This window comes from Myotis brandtii, unplaced genomic scaffold (assembly GCF_000412655.1).
Source record: "Myotis brandtii unplaced genomic scaffold, ASM41265v1 scaffold1279, whole genome shotgun sequence".
NCBI lineage: Eukaryota > Metazoa > Chordata > Mammalia > Chiroptera > Vespertilionidae > Myotis > Myotis brandtii.
This window is the reverse complement of record NW_005354503.1, coordinates 317,382-334,702: the sequence shown is the minus strand read 5'-3', so window position 1 is coordinate 334,702 and position 17,321 is coordinate 317,382. Positions and strand designations below refer to the sequence as shown.

The 17,321-nt window shown below is 47.4% G+C and overlaps 1 protein-coding gene across 1 annotated transcript; it reads left to right on the top strand.

The window, feature by feature from the left end:
• Positions 1-3,586: 3,586 nt before the first annotated feature.
• On the top strand, positions 3,587-13,617 carry PCK2 (phosphoenolpyruvate carboxykinase 2 (mitochondrial)). Its single transcript, XM_005859603.2, has 10 exons — positions 3,587-3,700; positions 5,713-5,958; positions 6,466-6,650; positions 6,738-6,941; positions 7,341-7,528; positions 7,850-8,012; positions 8,277-8,495; positions 11,217-11,354; positions 11,623-11,718; positions 11,941-13,617. Exons 1-10 carry the CDS (start codon positions 3,672-3,674, stop codon positions 12,393-12,395), a joined length of 1,923 nt encoding a protein of 640 aa, XP_005859665.1. The 5' UTR covers positions 3,587-3,671; the 3' UTR covers positions 12,396-13,617.
• The last annotated feature ends 3,704 nt before the right edge of the window (positions 13,618-17,321 follow it).

The following is a 17,321-nucleotide window of genomic DNA, read 5'->3' as shown; positions in this document are numbered from 1 at the left end:
CACTACCCTATTGCCCATGTCCATGAGCCTATAAGTACATTAGTTCCTTGGTTTACCTCTTCTCATCCCCACAACCCCAAATTGAGGTATGTCAGTCTGTTCCATGCCTCCATGCTTCAGGTCTTATTTTGTTGGTCAATTTATTCCATGTATTAGATTCCACAAATAAGTGAGCTCGTTATATTTGTCTTTCAAAGATTGGCTTATTTCACTTAACATAATACTTGCCAGGATGCCGAAACCGGTTTGGCTCAGTGGATAGAGCATCGGCCTGAGGACTGAAGGGTCCCAGGTTCGATTCCGGTCAAGGGCATGTACCTGGGTTGCGGGCACATCCCCAGTAGTCGATGTGCAGAAGGCAGCTGATCGATGTTTCTAACTCTCTATCTCTCTCCCTTCCTCTCTGTAAAAAATCAATAAAATATATTTTTTTTAAAAAAGAATTGCTGTTTAAAAAAAAAAAATACTTGCCAGGTCTATCCATGCTGTCCCAAAGGGTAAAAGATCCACCCTTTTTACAGTTGCATAGTATTCCATTGTGTAAATGTCTCACAGCTTTTTTAATCTATTCATCTACTGATGGGTACTTGGGCTATTTCTAAATCTTAGCTATTGTAAATAATGCTGCTAGGAACATAGGGGTGCATATATTCTTTCTGATTGGTGTTTGGGGTTTTTTAGTATATATTCCAAGAAGTGGGATTGCTGGGTCAAACAGAAGTTCCATTTTTTATTTTTTGAGGAAACTCCAGACTGTTTTCCATAGTGGCTACATGAGTCTGCATTCTCACCAGCAGTGAACTAGTGTTCCCTTTTTTCCACATCCTCGCCAGCATTTGTTGTTTGTTGATTAATTTTTTTCATCCTCACCTGCTCTCATGGTTTTTTATTTTAGAGAGAGAAAAAAACATTGATGAGAAACATCAGTTGCCTCCTGTATGTGCCCCGATCAGTGATCAAATCCACAACCTAGGTATGTGCCCTCACTGGGAATTGAACCCTCAATCTTTTGGGTACAGGACGACACTTCAACCAACTGAATCCCCCAGCCAGGAAAAAACTAAAATTTGAATGCTTCTTTCAACGAGTTAATATTGTAGTGAGCATTATGGAGATACAAAAACAACTACTAGTAAATAAAATATGATAAGTACAAAACTATAGGCATAGTACACAGTACAGAACAACAGAGATGAGGTAGATGTTAATTCTAAAGGGCAAACTGACTTCATGTAGGTGGTGATGATTAATTTAAGTCTGAAGGGCAGAAAGAGTTCACAGAAGTTCTCTGGAAACTGCAGAATTCCATATGTAGGTGGAAAGTGGCAAGTAAGGAGATGGGGTAATAACATTGGATAAATAGGAAACAGATTATAAAGGACATCAGTTACTATGTGATGTGAAAGAAGCCTTGAAGGAATTTTAAGCCTGAGAGTGATATGTTCTCACTTTTTTAAATGATGAATCAAGGGGACAATATTAGGCTGCTGATGGGGGAAACAAGTTGGTAATTAGAGTCAGATGTGGATTCAGGCTCCATTTCTCAAGCTGACTAGCTGTACGACTTTAAGCAAATGACAACCTCTCTGAGCCTTAGCATCCACACCTGTAACGGGGTTGTTGTGAAACTGAATGAGATTATGCATGTAAAGCTGCTGGCACAGAGCATGGCACCTAGTGTCCACACAATAAACATTATCCCTCTCTCTTAACTCTCCAATGTGACCGTAAGTGCAGAGTTTGGAGGGTAGCTTTGGGGGGAGGGGGTAGCATTTGGAGAAGTAGGAGGCCAAGAAGTGGCTTGGAAGCCATCACCTGAAACCAGGTGAGAGATGAGCCCTGAACTAAGACAGTGGCTATGGGGATAGACACAGATTTGAGAGATAATTGTGAAGTATACCCAAAGGTCCTGGTGTCTGACTGGCTATGGAGGATAAAAAAGGAATTGTCTAAACAGACTCAGATTCTTCTGGGGCAATTGACTAGATGGTGGAGCCATTTGCTGAGATATGGAACCATGAGAGCAGGTCAGGATTATGGAAGAGATGATGACCTTTGGTAGGTTGACCAGCCCACCAGTGTGCACACCTTTAGGCCCAAAGGGGCAAACAGGCAGTTTTCTGCAGTGGGGTAGGTGTGGACAGAGATGTTGAAACTGGAGGGAAAAGTCCCAAATACATACAGATGAGGTTGAGTGTGTGATGGAGCCTGGGTGGAAGAGAGGAAGACCAGTAGCAAGCCCAAGGCTACAGACCAGCTCTGCTTGTTTCACTATGTTCCAGCACAGAACTCTGAGAAATCTGAGAATCAAGATGGTTTCTGTTGCAAAGGTCAGAAATGCACTTAAAATTAGCTTGAACAGCCCTGGCCAATGTGACAAGGTTGGTTGGAGCGTTGCCCTGGTACACCAAAAGGTGGTAGATTTGATTCCTGGTCAAGGCACGTATCCAGGTTGCAGGTTCTATCCCCAATTGGGGTGCATACAGAAGGCAGCCAATCAATGTTTCTCTCTTACATCTCTCTCTCTCTCCCCCCCTCCCTCTCTCCCTCACTCCCTCCCTCTCCGTTCCTCTGTTAAGAAAATTAGCTTCAGCAAGAGAAAAAATTCATTGGCTCCTATAATCTAAATCACAAATTTGTTTCTCTCCATTCCTCTGCTCTGCTTCCTCTATGCTGGCTTGCATCTCGGCAGGTTCCTGCTTTGCAGTGCTAAGCTGACACCCAGAAGCTCCAGGCTTATACTCTACTAGCTCAGCAACCTCAGCAGGACAGGAGCTTATTTTGAAAGTTTACAGAAAAAGCTGAAGAGAGGGACCTCATGCTCATCCTTGAACATTCCCAATTGCTGAAGTCAGAGTGAGGAACACACAAATTGGCCAAGCTGAGAACCTACCCCCAGGAGACCCACATGACCACACAGACTGAAGAGGAGCATCGAGGTGCCATTATCAGAAAGGGGGAGTGGATGCTGAGCTGATGCCTCCCATAGACATGTTGAGTTTGAGGTGCTGTGGCATTTGGGGTGATACCCAGTGGTCTCAAATTGAAGAGAAATGTCTGGATGGAGACATAACTTGAGAAATTACCTGAGGACTCTTATGATGGTGGTTGGGTGGGGCAGATGCTTTCTCCAGGGGAATGTGGAAAGAATGACCAGGGCAGAGGCCCAAAGAAGACTGGCCCGAAGACTGTTTCATGGTAAGGCAGCGCAGCAGGGAGACCTCATCTGAAGAAACAAGGATTTGGGAGTTGGGGACTGCAGAGACCTTAGAATTGAGACCCTGCAAATCAGAAGAGCCTGGGGCTCAGAGTACCCAGTCCCTAGAAAGAATGTAATGCCCAACACCCGCTACTAGACTTCCAGGCCCCGTGGACTCCAGCCCTTGGCTTGTTTGCCACCCAGTGTCTCCAGTCACTATCTACCGGGAGCAAGAGTCCTCAAAGTTACATCATGTGCAGTGGGCAGGGCGGGGCGGAGCCTCGAGGAGAGCAGCCAGTCCCCCAATGGGAGAGATGGGTTTGAGGGCTAGGATGCGGGGGTGGGGTTTTTAAGCGCCTCCCGCCCAGTCTCAGCTCCCTGTCGCTCCACCGCGCACTCTCCCTTCCCGCCTTCCATCTCTGCCAGGCTCCGCTACGTTCTCTTGCCACCTCACAGCCCCCGCCCAGTTGCCATGGCCGCTGTGTACCGCCCGGGCCTGCGGTGAGTGACCCCCAGCCCGGGCCGACCCGCACCTTCCGCGGAGCTCACCCTCGTGGCGCTGCCAGCTGCGCTCTCCTGATGGTCAGCCTCGGCCTGGCTTCCCATCCAAGGGGGAAGCGGGCAGGGGGCGAGTGTTTCTCGATCCCGAGCTTCTCTGGCCGGACATCTTGCCTGAGATCAGCGGCTCCGGACTCTCCGTTTCCGTCCCCTCCTACCCTTCCTGCTCTGCTGATCTCTGCCCCGCGGTCTCTGTGACACTCAGCACTTCCTTCCACCTCCTCGCTCGCCCCCGCGTAGCCCCTTTCTGAGTCTGTCCCCTTTCCTTTACAGATGTAATTCTTGTGCTCAGGTTGCCACGAGGAGCAGTAAGGCCCTGGGGTCAAGGGTGCATGAGCCCAGGGATCGGGCGCACAGCTCCCTAATGTAAACATCCATTCCCCGGCCTCCCCCACTGGAACCTGGCGGGAAGCCTGACGCAGGCAGAGGGACCTGGGGCCAGGGAAAGAAGGGAGGAGGAGGGATCCAAGTTGCCTTCAATTCGTATATGGCTGGCTTCATGCCCAGTCCAGGACAGGAGCCCCTAGGCCCTGCTTGTCTGCTTTCTCCCCCTTTTCACAGCTTCCTGTCTTGCCTCTGTAGCCTCCCTTCTCCCCAGGTTTTGTTCCAGAATTTGAGCTGACCCCATATCTCTCCCACAGCTGGTTCAGTTGGCCAGCCCACGTAGGTGGTCTCTGGAGCAAAGAAAAAGGAGAAGGTCCTAGTTAGAGGACTGGAAGGAGTGGTGGAGCCTCCCCAGACTTCTTGCAGAGGCTCTCCCAGACTGTGTACCTTTAAAATTAGTGCTCAGGGAAAACCTCTCTGAGGCGAGAACAGACCCAAGTCCCAGGCACCCTCCTCCTTTGCCCCTGGGACCACACTGGGTTTCCATCTCACTCTGCCCAGTGAAAGCCACCCCAGTTCACACTCCAGCCAGGCTCCAATCCCCACATCTATGGTCTGAGCTTCCTCCCTTCCCCAGGCTTACACCCTCTGCATTGGAGCTCCCTGCAGTCTGCTGTTGCACCCTACCACCCATACCCAAAGCTCTCTAGGCACATGTCCTCTAGGAAAGAGAGCCAGGGGAGGGATAGGATCATGTGCTCCTAGGTGTTTGGGGTATAGGAGGGCAACTTCCCTTTCTTGGCCTTTGGTCTCTCTGGCTCACTCCACTCTGGGTCCAGGCCAATCAGAGCAGACCCTGCTTCTCCCTCTCCCAGGAATGTGAAGGGAGAGACAACAGGGACCCTATACTCCTGGGAATCAGGGCATGCCTAGCCAGTGACATTTCCCAATAGTCAGCCTTTCACATGGTTCAAAAGTAACTACCCAATGGCAATATTTTTGCAATCCTTTTGGACCAGGTGGGCGGCAGCAGATCTGATGCCTGAAACCCCAACATCTGATCACCTACTCTCTGTGCAAGAGTCCTAATCTAGAAACCGGGACTGTACCATCTCAAAGAACAGGTTCTTTACATGAGGTTCTCACAGTCTTACAGCATGCACACCAGAAGAAATAAATAAAAATAGCTGCCTTTTTAACTTTTAAAAAGTAAACAAGAATGGAAAGAACAGGGATGAGAGCTTCCAATACCAAACATGAAGCTGTCACCTAGGCACAGTTTCCATACTTGGGCCCTGGGCACCTGTTCATTTCTAAACATTGACCAGACCTAGTTAAACATGGGCATGGACTAAGCCTGCACTGACATTAGCATGCCTATACATGTACTTCTACACAGCCTCTATGGTCATCTGGCAATACCTGCCCGTTGCTGACCAGGAGACACCCTGACTAAGCCTCATAAAGGCCACAAGATACATGTCGCCTGAACCCATCCCACTCACCTACTCCAACCTGCTCTTCATGAGACCTGCACCCGGACTTGCTTTAGCATGCTCCCTAGCAGCCCCAGCCTCCTATCCTCTTGACTTGCCTATCCTAGCTCATTACCTGTTTTTTTTCTCTCACAGGCTTAGCTGGCATAGGCTGAGCCCCTGTGGCTGGTCATCACAGCGCAGCATCCAGACCCTGCGAGTACTCAGTGGAGATCTGAGCCAGCTGCCTACTGGGGTTCGAGACTTTGTGGAGCGTAGTGCACGACTGTGCCAACCAGAGGGCATCCACATCTGTGATGGGACTGAGGCAGAGAACTCTGCCACACTGACCCTGCTGGAGCAGCAGGGACTCATCCGAAAGCTCCCCAAGTACAGTAACTGGTAAGCCCCGAGCCCAGCGACCCACAAGATGGGGGCAGTTGCTTGGACTGAGGCCGCTCACTTTGTCTTTACTAAGACAAAAGGAGATTTAACTAGACCATCTCACTGGAATGAGCAAGGATAGGAGCTTTAGAGGAAACAAAGTCAGGATTTACTGGGAGTGGTCTGTATTTTTATGTTAAATAAAGAAGCAGATACAAATAAAAGCTTTTCTTTTCTTTTTCTCACAAGTTCAGGGAGTTTTTGCCAGGAAAGGGGGCCTTTAGAGGGCTGGGGGCCACGAGAACTACATAATTAAATATGGGCTTGGGCTAAGCCTGCAATAATATCAGCCGCTGGCTCCCCTTCATGTGTCCCCTTAAATAGGACATAACCTGGAGGAAGATTGAGGTGCAAATGGATGGGGAAAACAGAAGACTTAGAATCAAAGTTGGACTTGAAAGAGTGGGTCTGGGGATGAGGGAGACCTGCTGGCCATCATCTTCCTGATAATCTTCTCTCCCCCAGCTGGCTGGCCCGCACAGACCCCAAGGATGTGGCACGAGTAGAGAGCAAGACGGTGATTGTAACTCCATCTCAACGAGACACGGTGCCCATCCCGACTGGTGGGGCCCGCGGGCAGCTGGGCAACTGGATGTCCCCAGCTGAGTTCCAACAAGCTGTGGATGAGAGGTTTCCAGGCTGCATGCAGGGTAATCAGGGCAGGGACACAGAGGCAAGGGCACTGGTGGTATTAACAGGTTGGAACCCTTCATCAAAGTGACATTTCCCCCCCACAGGCCGAACCATGTATGTCCTTCCATTCAGCATGGGTCCTGTGGGTTCCCCACTGTCCCGCATCGGAGTGCAGCTCACTGACTCGGCCTACGTGGTGGCAAGCATGCGTATTATGACCCGGCTGGGGACGCCTGTGCTTCAGGCCCTCGGAGATGGTGACTTTGTCAAGTGTCTGCACTCCGTGGGTCGGCCCCTGACTGGGCAAGGTGAGCCCCTGCTCTGTCCATGGGAGGATACAAAGGCCTGTTTACACTCAGAGGGAACCCCAAATCCTTCCCATCCTAATTAATGAGACACCTAATTCCCTAGATCCAGTCCAGCAGGTCTGGATTGGGGGTGAGGCTGTTTGCAGAGCAGTTTGCACAAGATTGAGAAAGTCTCTAATAGAGAGCTGATGGATATTATGAGGTGGGGTTGCAGAGCAGTTTGCACAAGATTGAGAAAGTCTCTAAGAATAGAGAGCTGATGGATATTATGAGGTGGGAGACTTCAACCATCCATTGGCACCACCTTTGCTCTCAAGTGTCTATCCTGTCAACCCCTGATCCCTCTAACCCCAGTTTCTGATGCTCCTGCTAGCAGCCCCATGACCCCATTGTCCCCAGGGGAGCCGGTGAGCCAATGGCCATGCAACCCAGAGAAAACCCTGATTGGCCACGTGCCTGACAAGCGGGAAATCGTCTCCTTCGGCAGCGGCTATGGTGGCAACTCCCTGCTGGGCAAGAAGTGCTTTGCCCTTCGCATCGCCTCTCGGCTGGCCAGGGATGAGGGCTGGCTAGCGGAGCACATGCTGGTGAGGGACTGGTGAGGACTGGGCAGCTGTGGGGGGCAAGGCAGTGGTGGGGCCTGGACAGTCTGCCTCAGCCTTGCCTCCCCACTGCCAGGTGCCAGGCTGGTGGGCAGGGACTCTGCCCAAAGCCCAAAGCTTTGACCCCAAGCTGCTAAATGTTGGGGGGCTTCCCTTGCTGCCACCCCTGGCCCAGTAGCAAGGCAGTGCACCTATTAAGTGAATAAACATCAGTCCTCCCTGTTAATCTGTAGCTGCCCTTCCTGTGCAGACCATGCCCTGACCTTTGGTGACCTCCCCCTTGTTCCCTTTCTCCCCAACATGCAGATCCTGGGTATCACCAGCCCTGCGGGGAAGAAGCGCTATGTGGCAGCCGCCTTCCCCAGTGCCTGTGGCAAGACAAACCTGGCCATGATGCGGCCAGCACTGCCAGGCTGGAAAGTGGAGTGTGTGGGGGATGACATCGCCTGGATGAGGTTTGACAGTGATGGTGAGTGGTCCCTGGATCACACTCTTGATTCTGGCTCTTACCAGAGCACAGAGGCCTCCCCTCCACTGCTCATGGTGAGCTTTGTCAGGAAGAAACTTTTCCTGAATAGTCCATCTTTCCCTGAAAGTCCTGGCAGAGACACACACCTTTCCTTGTCAGATCTAGGGTCCAGCTTAGGGCAGAGAGGGACAAAGCAGGACCTTCTCTGGCCCACCCCTCAATTTTTCCTGGTTGGTCTTTCCTTTTTTTCACTTCTCTTAACAGGTCGACTCCGGGCTATTAACCCTGAGAATGGCTTCTTCGGGGTGGCCCCTGGTACCTCTGCCACCACCAATCCCAATGCCATGGCCACAATCCAGAGTAACACTCTTTTCACCAACGTGGCTGAGACCAGCGATGGTGGCGTGTACTGGGAGGGCATTGACCAGCCTCTTCCACCTGGCGTCACTGTTACCTCCTGGCTGGGCAAGGCCTGGAAACCTGGTATGTGGGGCGGGGGAGTCATGACACAGTTCCCAGGGCTCAGCACCTTGATGATATAAAATCCTTCACAATCTGCAGGCATCTTCCAGGACCTCCAGGAGGCACAGGAAGTTATGAATGTTTAAAGCAGGGGTCCTCAAACTTTTTAAACAGGGGGCCAGTTCACTGTCCCTCAGACCGTTGGAGGACCGGACTATAGTTTAAAAAAAAACTATGAACAAATTCCTATGCACACTGCACATATCTTATTTTGAAGTAAAAAAACAAAACGGGAACAAATACAATATTTGTATTTGCATGTGGCCCACAGGCCGTAGTTTGAGGACCCCTGGTTTAAAGTTTCTAACTCCAGGCAAGGTCTCAGTTCATATCCCAGCTCCATCAAGTACTGGCTTTGTGACTTGGTTAAACTGCTTAACTTCCTGAGTGTCAGTTTCCCCATCAGTTGAATGGGGTAGCACTATCACATAAAGTTGTTGAAGTTTTAAATGCATACAAAGGGTTTAGCACAGTACCGAACACATAGTAAATCCACCATAAATATAAACTAGGTATTTTTTAAAAAGAAAAGAGGACTATTTTGAAAGGAAGGGAGAGAGATAGAGAGTTAGAAACATCGATCAGCTGCCTCCTGCACATCTCCCACTGGGGATGTGCCCGCAACCCAGGTACATGCCCTTGACCAGAATCGAACCTGGGACCTTTCAGTCCGCAGGCCGACGCTCTATCCACTGAGCCAAACCGGTTTCGGCACATAAAGTTTGACCTATTAGGAAGGGAAGAAGTCTGCCCCTCCGCCTGCCACTTGGTTCTCACCATCCTCCTATATAATAACCACTGTCTAAAGGTCAGTATTGTTGCCCTAGCCTGTTTGGCTCAGTGGATAGAGCGTCAGCCTGCGGACCAAAATATCCCGGGTTCGATTCCAGTCAAGGGCATGTACCTGGTCAGGATCGTGCAGGAGACAACCAATCGATGTGTTTCTCTCACATCGATGTTTTTCTGTCTTTCCCTCTCTCTTTCACTCTCCCTAAAAATCAATGGAAAAATTCCTCGGGTGAGGAATACCAAAATAAATAAATAAATACAGGTCAGTATTGTAACCCTTACCCTTTCCCTGTCCCTCCAACACATATACTCAAATTCTTCTTCCAAACTGAATCAGACTAGTTCTTTAGCCTCTCCTAGAAGTGAGTTTCTCAACCCTGTCAATTCTCCCCGTGCCTTGCAATCCTGCCCCCACCCCCAACCCTGCACTCTGCCCTTCAGTTTTCTGTGGCCTTCAGCAGTCAGAGAGCCCAGAGACCGAGGGATGGGAGCAAAGAAGAGCATGGTGGGGGAAGGTAGCCCTGTGGTCACTGGAGCCTATATTCAAGTTTTCCAAGCTGGCCTAGCAGTCACCCTCCTCGTCTAATCACCCTTTATTTTCTTCAACATCATCATTAAGCCCTCCTCAGACTTCCTACCCAACTGAGAAATCCAAGAAAATTTCCTATTTCCTTACAGGCTGATTCCCCAACCCTTTCATCATTTCTGGATTCAGGGCTATAACTAGAGCATGTTGCGCCCAGCTTCAGTTCCCAGAATAACACCCTGTGCTAGGGACCTGAATTAGGGGCTGATGAAAGTGCAAGAGAGAGGGTAAAGGACAGCTCTTTCCTGAGAGTGGAGGCAGGAGCTGGTGGGTGGGAAAAGGGCAGGGATAACCAGCTCTTTGACTTCCTTGCCCCCTAGGTCTGACCCGAAACCTCCAGCAGAGGAGGCACCATGTCCATTTGGGGTCCCCTTGATAGTGCCCTACATATGAGTACACATTTGCCCCTGATTTGGTCCCAAAGCATCTCTAGGGCACCTGAAGGGGCCAAATGACCTGGGCTCCTCAGGTTATGCCTGCCCAGGTTATATCCTTGTCTGAGTTCTTCAAGCCTTATCACTCCATCAGGGACTTGGCAGGCCCAGGTAAAACACCAACATTCTATTAGCTTTTTTAAAAAAAACAATCGTGTTCTCTCTCTCTCTCTCTCTCTCTCTCTCTCTCTCTTTTAATATATTTTATTGATTTTTTTTTACAGAGAGGAAGAGAGAGGGATAGAGAGTTAGTAACATCGATGAGAGAGAAACATCAATCAGCTGCCTCCTGCACACCCTCTACTGGGGATGTGTCCACAACCAAGGTACATGCCCTTGACCAGAATCGAACCTGGGACCCTTCAGTCCACAGGCCAACGCTCTATCCACTGAGCCAAACTAGTTAGGGCAAAATTCTATTAGCTTTAAAATCAATTTCTATTTGCATTTTGATAGCTCAGGGGTGCTGATGAAAAGTCAACTGTCTGAAATACTCACCAGACAGATTCAGTTTTTGCTTTAGGTTTGAGTGTTTATTTAAATATCCCATAAATAAAGAATTTTTTTTTGGGGGGGGGGAGGATTATGCCAACATCTAACTCCATTCCTTTGAACACTGGCCATAGTTTGGCATAAACATTAGTGCCCTGCTGAACCCCAATTCCTCTCTCTTTTCTCACACAGCTCAGCTCTCAGTACTATTATGGATAAATAACCTGATCTTTTAGGGGAAATGTCCTAACTCCCTACTCCCTACCACATGAGGTTGTAGGGAGCTGATGAGGCAAAAAGATATTGTGCAAGAGTACATGCATGTGTGTGCTGGGGGTGGATTGCCCTTGGAAGTGATAGTATTTGTATTTCTTCTGCCAGGTGACAAGGAGCCCTGTGCACATCCCAACTCTCGCTTTTGTGCCCCGGCTCGCCAGTGTCCCATCATGGACCCAGCCTGGGAGGCTCCGGAGGGTGTCCCCATTGATGCCATCATCTTTGGAGGCCGCAGACCCAAAGGTAAACATTGGGTGCCATGCTGTGTCGGTAAAGGATCTGAGTCTACATCAGGGCCCACCTCCCTCTTGTACTCAAAGCTCAGGTTGCCAACTGTAGTTGTCTGTCTCCAGAGCTCTCCCCTGGAGAATACAAACATGGGGGGAGGCATGAGATTTGAAAATGGGACAGCTGAGGTTCTAGGAGAGAGATTAGGAGTCAGAATCACCAGAAAGGATGGAGTGAGTCCAATAAAAAGGGTTGCCTGTGACCCCGTTCACTGGTTTTCTAGGAGTGCCCCTGGTATACGAGGCCTTCAACTGGCACCACGGAGTGTTTGTGGGCAGTGCCATGCGCTCTGAGTCCACTGCTGCGGCTGAACACAAAGGTGAGAACCTTTCATTGTCCCTCTCCCATGTGTCCACATTGCCTCTTCTCTCCCTGCCTGAGCCAGACCTTCCTCCTGCCCAGCCCATTCCCCATTCCTTTTCACCCTGCCCTGAGATTCCAGAACCATGAACATTTTACAATTTCCTCCAACTGGATGCCAGGTGCCCTTCTCTTTTCCAGTAAGCAGGAAGATTCCTTACCCATCCTTTCCCCTCCCCAGGGAAGGTGATCATGCATGACCCATTTGCCATGCGGCCCTTTTTTGGCTACAACTTTGGGCACTACCTAGAACACTGGCTGAGCATGGAGGGGCGCAAGGGGGCCCGGCTGCCCCGCATCTTCCATGTCAACTGGTTCCGGCGTGATGAGGCTGGCCGCTTCTTGTGGCCAGGCTTCGGAGAGAATGCTCGAGTTCTAGACTGGATCTGCCGGCGGCTAGAGGGGGAGGACAGTGCCCGAGAGACACCCATCGGGCTGGTGCCAAAGGAAGGCGCCTTGGATCTCAGCGGCCTGGGAGCCATAGATACTGCCCAGCTGTTCTCGCTCCCTAAGGACTTCTGGGAACAGGAGGTTCGTGAAATTAGGAGCTACCTAACAGAGCAGGTCAACCAGGATCTGCCCAAGGAGGTACTGACTGAGCTGGAGGCCCTGGAGAAACGTGTGCGCAGAATGTGACCTGAGGCTCCAGTCTAGCCAGAGAGCACAGCATCCCCCTACTCCCCACTGCCATCTGGGACTAGGAGAGCAACTAGGCTTGCAGAAAATATGAGCAATTTGATGTAACATCTTCTGGGAGACTTGAGACCAGGCCAGAGGCCTTTCCCCACATGCTATCCAATAAGAGATGCTCATTTATTTTACACAACACTTGTGTTTTCATTTCCCACTTATCTTCACAGCTTCCCTCTAACACCAATTTCACAATCTTCTTCCAACTCCTCTAAGCAACTGATGTCCCATAGACAGCTCTATCTACAAGCCATCTAAGTAGGAATTCCTGGGAGTAGGCACTATCTACTCTGTGTCCTGAGGTCTTAAAAAGGTGGAGTCCTTTGCCAGCTGCTCAGTACAGCCTCCAGGCCTAAAATTCCTGACCTTCCACTCAGACTAGCAGAAGCCTCTATAACCCCATTCTCCAGTGAAGTGGTTTACTGTCAATTCTCAAAACTGTTCTTCCTCCTGCCTGACCTAAAATTGGGACTCACAAAGTATTCATGAAAGCTTATTCAATATTAGGACAACTAACATTTCTATAGCATTTTCTGTGTGCCAGGCACTGTCCTAAGCACATACAAAACAACCCTTTGAGGCAAGTTACTGATGAAGAAGCAAAGGCACAGAGAGGTTAAGTAATTACTCAAGGTCACAAAGTAAGCAGTAGAGCCAAAGGTAAATGATAACTGCAGAGCCATGTCTCTCACAGAAGCAGAGACTTTTAGAAGCCCCCTATTTCATGCTTCTCAAACTTAGAAGTGCATATGAATCACCTGGGGATCTTACTAAAATGCAGATTCTCTTTCAGCAAGTCTGGGGTGGTCTGGAGATTCTGATTTTCTTACAAGCTCCTGGGTGATGCTGATGCTGCTGGTCCAGGGACCATAGTTTGAGTAGCAAGGCCTTGGCCTAAACTCTGAAATCAATTTGAGGGAAACTACAAAGAGAGAGAGATGATCCTACATAAATCAGGGGCATCAACTGAGGATAACTTCATCTGTGATCTGGATCAGGCTGAGTCAATGTATAAACTGAGGTGGGTAAGATAGAAGTCTGTGTAAGAACAGAACAGACTAAAGGTCAGAGTGGACACATGCTAAAATACAGTAAGCAATGGAGTCCATTGCACTTAAAAATATACAGACAAATCCTCAGCTTCATAAATAGCATGTGATGACTAAAACAATATGATCAGAAGCAGCATAACAGATGTTAGGCACATAGTAGACTCAAGCCAGTTTCTTTATCTGTAGAATACAGATATGCCCACACCTTACAGTATTGTTAAGATTACTAGTAAAAGTCAGCAGTGCCAGATACTCAAAACTATACCTGGTATGGAGTAACCTTTGAATATATGTTAGCTGTCCTCACCTTTCCACTCTATGTTGATTAAATTAGGCTATGTAAGCCTATTATATATTACTGACTCCGCAGTTTAACAATAAAATCAGCAATATAAATAAAACTTAGAGGAGAAAGAAAATCAGTTTGGAAGTAAGTCCCTTCAGCAAAGAAGCAGGGAATTGGGGCTCTAGGCACCTTTCTGGTATCTAAATGCATAGTGATGTGAATATGTTAGTCTTAAAAATGACTGTGTCAATTAGAATAAAATGGGGCTGTATGTCTATAGCTCCAGGTGAATGATAAAAAATAAATAACACATATTTATTAACCTTTTAATTTTAAAATAGATACATAAAAACAAAGCAAAGGTATAACTTAATAAACTAAAGTGAATACCCTTGAAACTATCACCTAGAAAAAGAAAGAGAACTTTGCCAGACACCAAAAGTAACCCCCCATTACCACCACCACACACCCCTCCTCACCATGTTTGTATCCATCACAGTCCCTCCTTCCTGGCATAAATGAATACTATGGTGCACCATAATCACTTCCTTGCTTTTTTTGTTTGTTTTCTGTAGTTTTATTACCCAAATGTGGATCCCTAAACATTATAGTTTAGCCTTGCTCATTTTCCAAAAATTTCATAGGCTTTTTAAGTCTCTTTCAAACTATAGGTTCCTCCTCCATTCCCTTCTTTTACCTCAATTTAACCATTGAAGAATCCAGGCCTAGATGTTCAATGTTTAGACTCATTAATTTATTAGGGATTTCAAAGCAGCCATATCTAAGCTCTGTAGCTGGAATACTTTTACAAAGGGACACTCCCTTTATCTTTTACTCATTACCCTGGGCTACAGTTTATATACGAACAGCAATATAACTGCTTTTTCTTTATTTACCATCTTCATAATAATGATTTGTTTTCTTATCCTTCAAAAAAAAAATGACCAATTAGCCCAGCCGGTGTGGCTCAGTGGTTGAGCGTCAACCTATGAACCATGAGGTCGCGGTTTAATTCCTGGTCAGGACACATGCCTGGGTTGTAGGATTCCCAGTGGGGGACATGCAGGAGGCAGCCAATCAATGATTCTCTCTCATCATTGATGTTTCTATCTCTCCCTCTCCCTTCCTCTCAGAAATAAATAAAAATATATATTTTTTAAAAATAAGATGACCAATTAGTTATAAATACACAAACCCCATTATGAACTCATGGATTTAAACGTAACGTTTATTTTTTCTAAAATTTTTTTATTGATTTTAGAGAAAGAGAGAGGAATGGGGGGGGGCGGAATTGATTCGTTGATCCACTTATTTATGCATTCATTGGTTGATTCTTGTATGTGCCCTGACTGGGGATAAGCCTGCAACCTTGGCTTATCAGGAGAACACTCTAACCAACTGAGCTGAACTACCTGGCCAGGGCCCCTAAACATAATGTTGATTAAATTATCCTTATTAATGCTCAAACTGTCCCATCTTTGGCCATGAGAACTAGGCTCCTGAGTCCTTTTGGCATTACCCCGATTATATCTGCTGGCTTCTTTGCTAAATTATCCCATGCTCATCTTATACACTTCCTGCCCTGACCTAGAATCAGCCATTTCTCCAAGCTGTGGTTTCTTTCTGTGGGTAATGGTATTTTAAGATATAAGTGGCAGAACAACAACAAGAAGATATAGGTGGCAGAAGTATTCATTGATACTGAATTAATCATTGTTTCTAGACCTTTTCAGTGAATAGGGATCGAAAAATAAAACACCTCATGCCGATAGTTCCTACTCGAACTCAAGGCTCAAGGGTTTTTAACGTCTTCTGTATCACATGTGTACCTCATGTCTGCCACACAAAAAATTCTGGTTCTCAAGGACACAGGACATGAAAGTATTAGAAAACCCATAATTACTCAATTGCTTTATAGTCAACATATTTTAAGTCCTGGGTAAATTACCATACTTCCTCCTTTCCTCTATAAAGAGAATGCTGCAAGAAGATAATGTATAAACACATCATCAGTCACTTCAGAATTTTCCCTTGTGTTGCCTGGAGCTGGACACGTGTCCCAGGAGCTCTGTGCAATCACCAGGCTAGGAGCTGGGATGGGGAGCGGGAGGACAGTGCCAGCCAGAGAAAGAAAATTTTGCTTTCCTCTCTCCTCTTTAGCCCAGCCTGCCCTCTAGTGGAGATGCTAATGAGCAGGAAACCCCAAGGCAGGTCATGACATCTACTTCGCAATTACCATAATTGGTTCTAAAATGGGTGCTAAAGGTAGAACACCTCTCAGTGACTTTACGTGTAGCCAGAAGAACAGAGCTATCCAAATGAAAAGCACTAAACTGTCACCAAGAAACACACCAAATTTCAAAATCATGAGAGGAAAGGCCAATAGAGTTTATCAAAATGACTTAATTTTAATTATTTTAAAAGAAATGCCATTTTCACAATGGGATAAAGACAGTCTATTCAATAAATGGTGTTGGGAAAGTTGGGCAAATACATGCAAAAAAAAAATGAAACTAGATCACCTTCTTGCACCATGTACAAGAATAAACTAAAAATGGATTAAAGACTGCCCTTGGCTCTACCTGGTTTGGCTCAGTGGACAGAGCATTGGCCTGCAGACTGAAGGGTCCTGGGTTCAATTCCAGCCAAGGGCACACTCCTGGGTTGCACGGGCTTGATCCCCAGTGTGGGGCATGCAGGAGGCAGCCAATCAATGATTCTCTCTCATCACTGATGTTTCTATTTCTCCTCCCTTCCTCTCTGAAATCAATATAGAAATGTATTTTTTTTAAAAAGAAAACTGAATCATTAAAAAAAGAAAAAAAAAAGGAAAAAAGACTGCCCTTGCCGGTGTGGTTCAGTGGTAGAGCATCAGCCAGAGTATTGAAGGTTCACTGGTTCAATTCCCAGTCAAGGGTTGCAGGTTCCAGGTTCATTCCCAGCCTGGTTGGGGCATCAGGGCATGTTTGGGAGGCAACCAATCAATGTGTCTCTCTCACATGGATGTCTATGTCTCTCTTTCCCATTCCCTTCCACTCTCTTTCAAAATCAATGGGGGCGGGGGGAGGAAATCAATGAAAAAAACATCCTCAGGTGAGAATTAACAAAAAAGAAAAAATTTTAAGCTGTGGTACATATATACAATGGAATAAAATGTTTCTATCTCTCTCTCCCTCTCCCTGCCTCTCTGAAATCCATTAAAAAATGTTTAAAAAGTACAAATTGGTAGTTACAAGTAGTCACAGGAATATAAAGTACAGCATAGGGAATATAGTCAATAATATTATCCTATCTAATAAAAGAGAAACATGGTAATTAGCCGTACAGCCGCTACACTTCCCATTGGCTAATCAGTGAGATATGCAAATTAACTGCCAGCCAAGATGGCGGCCGGCAGCCAGGCAGCTGACGCGAACAGGGAGGCTTGCTTGCTTCAGTGACGGAGGAAGCCAAGCTTCCCTGCCTGCCTTGCCGGCCTCTCAGCTGCACTCTAAGCAACATTGTAACAAATATAGAAGCTAAACAAAACCCCGG